The sequence below is a fragment of the Piliocolobus tephrosceles genome, chromosome 13, assembly GCF_002776525.5.
Source record: "Piliocolobus tephrosceles isolate RC106 chromosome 13, ASM277652v3, whole genome shotgun sequence".
NCBI lineage: Eukaryota > Metazoa > Chordata > Mammalia > Primates > Cercopithecidae > Piliocolobus > Piliocolobus tephrosceles.
In genome coordinates, this window is record NC_045446.1 from 43,637,772 (window position 1) to 43,646,216 (window position 8,445).

Here is an 8,445-nt window from a genome sequence, read left to right on the forward strand (position 1 = left end):
CATAAATAAAGATTATAAACAGGTTGATATCAGTTTAGATCAAGTCTTGCCATGAAATGATTTCAACTCAGGATAGGTTTTGCAGTCAGGTGAGTTATGAAAAAACTGGGTTTCCAAGCTTTATAGAGGTGGTGACTGTGGACACAAGATTGTGGCCCTGATCCACCTGCCTCAGAGACAGATGCAGTGGCAAAATATGACACCACCACCACCAGTAAACACCTCCACAAAGTGTTTCCTAACTAATCAGGCACAATCACCTGTGCTAAGTAGGAAAAAAGTGACAAAGGACCCTGCTCCTGTTGAAGAAGGGTGGCAGAGGGACTGCGCAGGAAGGAGAATCCCTGGAATAATGGATATATATTTCCATCCAAGGGGATTCCTGGTTGGAAAGTCAGATACCCTGATAACTCTTTTTAGAGAAACTTAGTGCAGAGAAACACAGCCCTGAGCCTCCTCTTCCCTTGTCTAAGACAAATCCCTAAAGATGCCTCTCACCCAGGGGGTGCTCTGAGGAATGATTCATTCATAATTGCAAAGTGATTTCCAACTATATGTATTAATAAGGCTAGTGATCACTCTAAGGGGCTGTGTTTAAGCCATTCATAAAGGCTGTGTCCATCTACACTCATCATTTCAATCGTGCAATTTTGACCGTGCTGTTGGAAATGTTTTAATCAGCAACAGCTGTCGACTCTCATCTGATGGTAATGCAGTCACTGAGACAAGATTTGGAAGGCTTGCACCCACTGCGTGAATGTTCACTGGGACATCATAAGCTATCACAACCTCACCTGTCCTCCCATCTTAACCCCTGGTCCTATAGGCTTGGAGAAGGAAATCTACTCTTGCCTTATTCTTTCCCTGTTAGGAAACAGGACCTGCTAGGCTTCTGTCGACAGATGGTCAATCAGGAAGGCCTCTTTAGAGCTGAAACCCGTTATTGCCAAGGCAAACAAAATGTCTATTAGCTGCCTTCTCAGTTTCTGTCAGGCTTCCCCTTGTCCCCTGAACTGAAGATTTAAGTTTTCCCCTTCCAGTTGACCCAAAGATGTCTTCCCTCCATTCACTCTATATTCATTCATTTCATAATTTTTTCAACAGGTATTACTGAGTGTTTACTATATAGCACACACATTGCTAGGCACTGGTGATGTGCTCGTGGAGCTCGCTTTCCTGTGGGTTAGGTGAGGGGAGGGCAAAAAATAAACCAATTAATAGAGATAATCTGAGATGGCAATAAATGCCATGAAGAAAATAGAGTAACGGGATAGAAAACAACTTGGATGGGGGCCCTACTTTAGAAAGGGGGGTTGGAAAAGGTTCTTTTGAGCTGAAACTTAAATGACTAGAAAAGGCAAGATGGGAGGAAGCTTTCCACATGCAGAGAAAGGTGCATGCAAATAAGGAACAAACTGGGAGTGTCCCAAGAACAGAAAAAAGGCCAGCATGGCTGAAACTGAATGGGCCAGGGGTAGAGAAGTAGAAAATGAGGCCAACCAGGCACAGTGGCTCACACCTGTAACTCTAACACTTTGGGAGGCTGAGGCAGGGGGATTGTGTGAGCTCGGGAGTTTGAGGCCAGCCTGGGCAACATAGAGAGACCATGTCTCTACAAAAAGATCAAAAAATTAGCCGGGCATGGTAGCGTACACCTATGGTCCCAGCTACTTAGGAAGATCGCTTACACCCAGGAAGCAGATCCTGCAGCACTGCTGCACTCTAGCCTGGGTGCCAGAGTGAAACTCTGTCTCAAAAAAAAAGCAGAAAGAAAGAAAAGAGGCCAAAGGGGGAGAGAGAGAAGGGCCAGATCACATAAGGCCTGTGATCCACAAGGAGCTTGGATGTTATTCTAATTCTGAGATACAATTGGAGGGTTTTAAGGTTTATGTTTAAGGGCAGAAATTAAATTTCGAAGGACCTCCAAATTGGTGTTTCTCTAGCCAGGAATTGGGAAAGTGGTCTGGGGAATGTGCCCTTCACCAGACGCAAGAAGAAGGAAGCACCCCTGTTGCCCAAGTGCCTTTCACAGGCCTGGACAGATGGCAGACAGGCTCTGAACTTAAGACCTGATTAATTATCTAATGAGTTGGTGCATGATCAATACTTTGGGTGCAATGACCTCTGAGCAATAAGCATATCTCGGGATAGTATGAGATGACGGATGACATGCAAGCCAGGGAAACTTTCTAAAAGGACAGTGGCTGACTGAATATTGGCCTCAAATCTTTACCCATCTCATATCCACAGCCTTTACTGTGTGGCTTTGCAGTTCCTTCCACTAGAATGGGAGTAAACCTCACCATCTCTTGACTTTGAGGCCAGCCACGCAACTTGTTTTGGCCATTGAGACGTTAGTAACATTATGCAGGCAGAGGTTTGAATATGCTTGTGGCAGTGGGGTTTGTTCTCATCTACTTCCTCATCATGATAAAAACATGTCCCTGCTGGCCCACTGGTCCAAGGAGACCTAGAAGTGTGGAGCAAGCAGCCTACCTGAGTTTGAAACCAAACCCAGCCAAATGCAGCCTAGATAAGCCAACACCAAACACAATTTACAGATACGTGAACTAAAATCAATGGTTTGCTTCAAGCTACTGAGTTTTGGGTTATTTGTTATACAAAATCATTATGGCAATATTGACGGATACAGGGACAAAAATCCTTCTACGATGGCATCCTTAAGATGCTCCAATCTTCCAGACTAAGAGCCCTGCAATTAATTGGGCAAGGCTTCAAATCACCCAAACAAACTCTGTAGAACTAGCAGAACACCCCAATGGTGTCCTTGAATCCCCACCCCCAAATGAGAACACAGTGCCCTCAATCCAGAAAGTACTGTGGAACCAACACCAAACTGAGAGCCAGTTTCAGTCCAGTCTCTTCCCTCTACTAACTCTGTGCCCTTAAAAAAAGCATTCATTTATCAGGCCTTAGTTTCCTCATGCATAAAATAGAAATGTTAATACCTGCCTCCCTGAAGGAATTGCTGAAGCAGAGACTTCAGAACTCTAGTACTCCATATCAGCGATAACACGGGTGGCTTCCTATCTTCTGCTATAGGAAATTTCATGTTTTGGGTTACCATGTGTAAAAAGATAATGGTACCTGTTACACCAGACTCATGAGGTCTCAGGGGAAACTATATTCACACTTTAGCAGCTCAATCTGGCACATAAGTGGCGCCCAGCTGGGGGTTGTTTCATCTGTCTTAATAAGACCAATTCTCCAGACCACTCCAGCTCCCTGGTCCTCAACTCCACTGGAATCACACAAAAGATACAGATGGCCCCTTTCCTCCCAGCCCCTCTCCATACCCAACTGGCCTCTTATCCTGGGTTTGCTTGTAAAATCCATATATGAAATCTATATTTGCTCCCCAACTCCATGCCCACAACTCAAAAGTGAAGGAGCTTCTCTGGCTTTAAGATAAATGTATTGCTTTTATTATGAAAACACCTCATAATAAAAAAATTAAAAAGAAAATAAAAAAAAGAAAACACCTCATAAAAACAGAGTCAAAAAAGAGAAATCAATTAGGCTTCTGGATACAGTTTTCTTCTCTCCCTTTAATTAGTCCCCACCAGGATGAAAATGCCTCGTGCCCATAGCAGGATGTGTAAAGGATAGCACTTTGCATACTGCCTAGGGAATGAGAAAAGCTATTAATAAGGCAGCATTTACATGGGCTCTCTTGAACCTTATGTAGTGTGCGTGTGGTCTCATAAAAAAAAAATTTTAATGTTTCTGCTTCTTGTCCAAGCATGGAGCTCCTGCCCTTTCCTAGGAAACTCTATTAAAGTTTTCTACTTTGGACATAACGGCTCTACAAATGGCTGAAATTGAATTACAATTAAGCAAGATAAAAAGCTCCTGGGGAAGAAATATTTTAAAAACGGGGAAGGCAGCACGTCAATGTCACAGAGGCACTTGAGGCCTGACTCTAGAATTCAGAACCTCCACCCTAACAAAGATACCTGCTCCTCCTCCTCCTGCTGCTGCTGCTGCTGCTATTGGCTGCTCCTCACCCCCACCCAGGGAACGCTCGGGCCCACAGCCCACTCAGTTCACCTTTGGGGTCCCAGACATAGGCTTTCCAGCAAATCCTCCTGGGTCTGGCTGACTTTAAATTTATTCCTGCTCATTGTCCATGGTGGAAGTTGTTTTCCTCTGGACCATGCAGACTAAAATAATGCTAGAATGATGCTCCAGGAGCTCAGTTAACCACAGAATTTCACAACCACTTAATCAGGTTTGGACCCCTGGGCACCTACAAAGGTCCTTAATACCCCAAAAGCAATTTTCTTGAAGAATATGCTCTATGCCTGTTCCAAGGTAGCCAATATTTTCCCTGATCCTTGGAGGCTGGGGCTCATGTTCACAGTTCCATTATTCAATTCATAATTAATGATCCACCTGAGAGTTTCTTCCAAAAGAAAATCTGTCGGCCGGGTGCGGTGGCTCACACCTGTAATCTCAGCACTTTGGGAGACTGAGGCAGGCAGATCACCTGAGGTCAGGAGTTCGAGACCAGCCTGACCAACATAAAGAAACCCCCGTCTCTACTAAAAATACAAAATTAGCCAGACGTGGTGGTGCATGCCTGTAATCCCAGCTACTTGGGGGGCTGAGGCAGGAGAATCACCTGAACCCAGGAGGCAGAGGTTGCGGTGAGCCGAGATCACGTCGTTGCACTCCAGCCTGGGCAACTAGAGCGAAACTCCAACTCAAAAAAAAAAAAAAAAAAAAAAAAAAATCTCTCCTTTCCAGTAGGTGGCAGCAAAAGACATTCACTTAGTCAGTAGGGACTTTGAAGGTGTAGGTACTCCCTTCACCCTCTACCCTGGTGACCAAAACAAACTGGAAAGCAATGTGAGAATAATTATCAGTTTTCAATTATTCACACTGCCAAAGCATTGGCGAAAACTCATAGAGATAGTGTGTTATTACTGCTATTATTGTAGCCTTCTAAATTTTCATTATTAGTGATGTACCTGAAAATCTCTGAATTATTTCTCAATCAGAAATAACAAGAACTGGAGAATGGCACCTCCCGTCTTGACTCCACTTTGCACTCTAAAACAAGTTCTCCGAACAAGGCAGATTTAAGCAGCTCCTCGTGACACCTTTCATTAGATCTTTTCATATGCAACTGCGTCTGCACTGCAGTCTTGTTTTAATTAAAATGTGCCTGATAATCATCTACTCAGTTCCTTTAAAAGGCGGTGATATCTGAGCAGCGCACTAAGTGAACCACATGTTTATTTCATCTAGGACTGTTAACAGCCCAGACAACAATTGTCCCACTTGACAAAGAAACTTTCCATGCAGCTGTTTGGATGCTGATAAACTAATCACAAGCCAGCCTTTGTTACCTACGAGGTAGATGGATGGTGTGGAAATGGTGATTCCTGCACAAAATCAGACGGCTGCCCCCAGAAAGCTACTGCTTATACCCTCTCAAACTACAAGATATTTTAAGTGTACAAATTGAGAGGTAATTCCCCCCGTCTCTCTGATTCTTCTGATAATGTGTGTAGAAGAAATATGTGGCCTCTAGTGTTCAAATAGTGCCAAGGGGCATTGAAAACCCAAGCTCCCTAGGCAACAGTCACAACCAATGGGTCAGATTGGTTCCCTGCCATGCTTCCCTGCCTTTGCTCAATCTGTTCCCTCTGCCAAGAATGCCTTACCACTTTGTCCACCTGGAAAACTCCCTACAAAGCCTTGAAGGCACAACTCTCAAATCCCTGACCACCACTCCTCCCTAGAATTAATTCAAACTGTCCCTCCTCCATATTTCCTTAATACAAACTTATACTCCTACCTCTTCACCACCCTCTATCAATCTGTAAAATTAAAATGCCTGCCAGTTTCTATCTCGATTCCCAGCTAAGCTGTAAGTTCCTAGAAGTCAAGGACTAAGTCATTTTCTCTTTGCATAAGAAATCCTGGCACCCAGCAAGACATCGTTTGTTGAATGAATAAATACACGAATGAATTTTCCCCTACAACCAAATTTTTGCAAGATTTAAAGGGGATTGGAAGTGGAAAGAGGGAAAATACCTGTTCTTAAAGATCCCCTCCACAAGCAATGAACCCTGAAACACCTTCCATTCCGTGATAAGGGTACTTTGGCGACTCTTCAAAGGAATAATGAGAACAAAGGCATATTCCGTAGTGATATGCACTTAGGGATGTGAACTGACTAACGGGTTGCCCTCTCCCTATCTAGCTTCTCCCTGTCTGCGGTTCCTCTGCAAAATGTCCACCAGCACCAGACTCTCGCGCTCAGAGCAGGTAGCCCACGCTCTGCACTAGTCTTACCTGTCCTGATCTTCCTGGAGTGCGCGCACTCCTTCAGCGTTTTCCGGTTTCAAAAGACTAACTCATTCTGATGGGCCTGAACTCAAGAAGTAACTATTCTAAGCTAGACTGAGCCTTGGCGTCTCCGCAGCCTGGGAAGCTCGGATAGAGGTAAGGAACGGAATGGGAGGTTTTTGTCCCTGGAGAAATCCATACTCAACATTCTTAACCAGACGAAAGCCGCTGCCTGCTCAGTCCTGGGGAAGTGGGAAGGGCCCTCTGAAAGCTCCTAGACGCTAGATCTTCTAGCGGGCTAATTGCCAAAGAGGGGCGCCTGGGCGCAAGCGGAAGGAACTTTTGAGCCAACCAAAGGCAGACGCCCCCTCAGCCCTCTCCAGGTGAACTTGCTCTTTGGCCTAGAGAGAAGGCCACGCCCATAGAGAAGGAAATAAGGTGGTAAAGCGGGGAGAATAAAGGGAGAGGGAATGACCACACAGATTCTAGGGTGCAAAGTCGGCAGCGCGTACGGAGGGATGGCTGGGTAGGATTGCAAACCTCCGACACTCCCCCCAGTTGACAGGCCCTATTTTTGCCAATTTCCTACCACATCTCACCCCAGCTCACCTCACCCCAGTCTCCTCGCATCTACTGCTAGCCCTTTGAAGAAGGCGGCTGCAAGCCAGTCTCCGAACCCAAGGGGACTTTTGGGCAAGGGAGCCAGTGGAAGCAGAAAGAGGAAGATGCGCTGAGAGTCCTCACAACTGTGTCTCCGGAGGCAGAACCAAGTGGGGACTTCAGACAATCATGCATCATCCTTGCGCCCCTCCCCACCCCGAACCCTGCGATTATGGCAAGAGAAAACTGGTTTGAGCTTAAGAAAATTTCCCCAGATTGTCTCCACAGGTCTATTTCCCTCAGATAATTGTTCGCCGAACCCTTGGGAGCAAAGAGGGGCGGAGGAGAATACTCCTGGAGTTCTCCTGGGTAGTCAGAAAGGGACAGGAGGAGATCACGGGATCCCAGGGTTCTCCCGCAGTTCTCTCCCCTCGCCGCACCGCGCCCTCCCGGGCCCCGGCCGCACCCGCCAGCCGGAAGCGCTCCCTCTGCGGGTGCGACTCCCGCAGCTACCCCTTCCCAGCCTGGCGGGGGTCGGCAAGAGCGGTTTCCACAGCACCTTTCAAGTTCGGGAATACGCGGCACGCGGGCCCGCCCTGCTGCGGGTTTCGACTCCCCGGCACAGAAAGCTGGTTACTAGTAGCACGAGGGTGCGTCCGCTCGGCCGCGCCCCTCACTCCTGCGCCCCAGAGGCCGGGTCCCCTGAGAAGAGGCACTCAGCGGGGACATCTTCAAGCCCGTGGATCCCTCTTCTCACCCTGTCACTCCCAGCAGGTCAAAGAGATCCCAGGAACCGATCCACACTACCGCCGTTCCCCCAGACCAGCGCAGAGCTCGGCTCCAGGTCTCCCCACGCCACCGTGGGCTGTGGGCACCCCCATTTCCCAGATCCTTCTAACCGCCACAGTCATGCTTACCTGTCCTGGCAGTGCACACACAGAACCACACAACTAAAATCACATCCATCGGCATCGCTCCCGAGGGTCCCCGCCTAGCAGGGCGCACCGAAGCTAGGTGGAAACAAATGAGCCTGGATCCTGAGGCGCGCCTGGCTTGGAGCCGCCAAACTTGCTAGCGGGCGGCGGGGGAGGTGGCTCGGCAGCGCCGGCGCTGCGCTCGGAGATGCGCCCGGGAAGGCAGCCCCGGCCGCCCCGCCCCCAGCCCGCCCCCTACCACAGGCGGCGGCGGCGTGGGGCTCGGGGTCCGTCCCCCGCTGCGGCTGCGTTCGCTTGGGAGCCGGGGCAGGAGCGAGGGGCTTGGCTACTATGGCTTGTTGCGCTCCCCACTGGGGAATGATTCCGTTCGCCTCCTTCGCCCCCGGAACTGCGAGGATCTGAACTGCAGGAGCCGCAGCCGATACCACCCGGAGCACCGAAGTCGGAGTTCCGGGACCCGCGGCCGAAACCAGAAAGCAGGAGGCGCACGGCGCCCCCACGGCTTCACGCGCTCCAGCCCCACTGAGCCGCGGTCGCAAACGTTGCCGTCTCTGCTTCCGCACCGCGGTGGGGGCTGCAGAAGTTGCCC

The 8,445-nt window shown here is 48.5% G+C and overlaps 1 protein-coding gene across 1 annotated transcript in view; it reads right to left on the reverse strand.

Moving 5' to 3' along the window:
- Window positions 1-8,045, reverse strand: part of NELL1 (neural EGFL like 1) — a 956,032-nt gene extending 947,987 nt beyond the window's left edge. The window contains exons 1-2 of the mRNA XM_026454011.1: window positions 7,839-8,045; window positions 2,974-3,057 (exon numbers count right to left, since the gene is read on the reverse strand). Coding sequence (XP_026309796.1) covers window positions 2,974-3,057; window positions 7,839-7,893 — 139 coding nt within the window. The 5' untranslated portion in view covers window positions 7,894-8,045. The remainder of the gene's footprint in view (window positions 1-2,973; window positions 3,058-7,838) is intronic.
- Window positions 8,046-8,445: the final 400 nt, after the last annotated feature.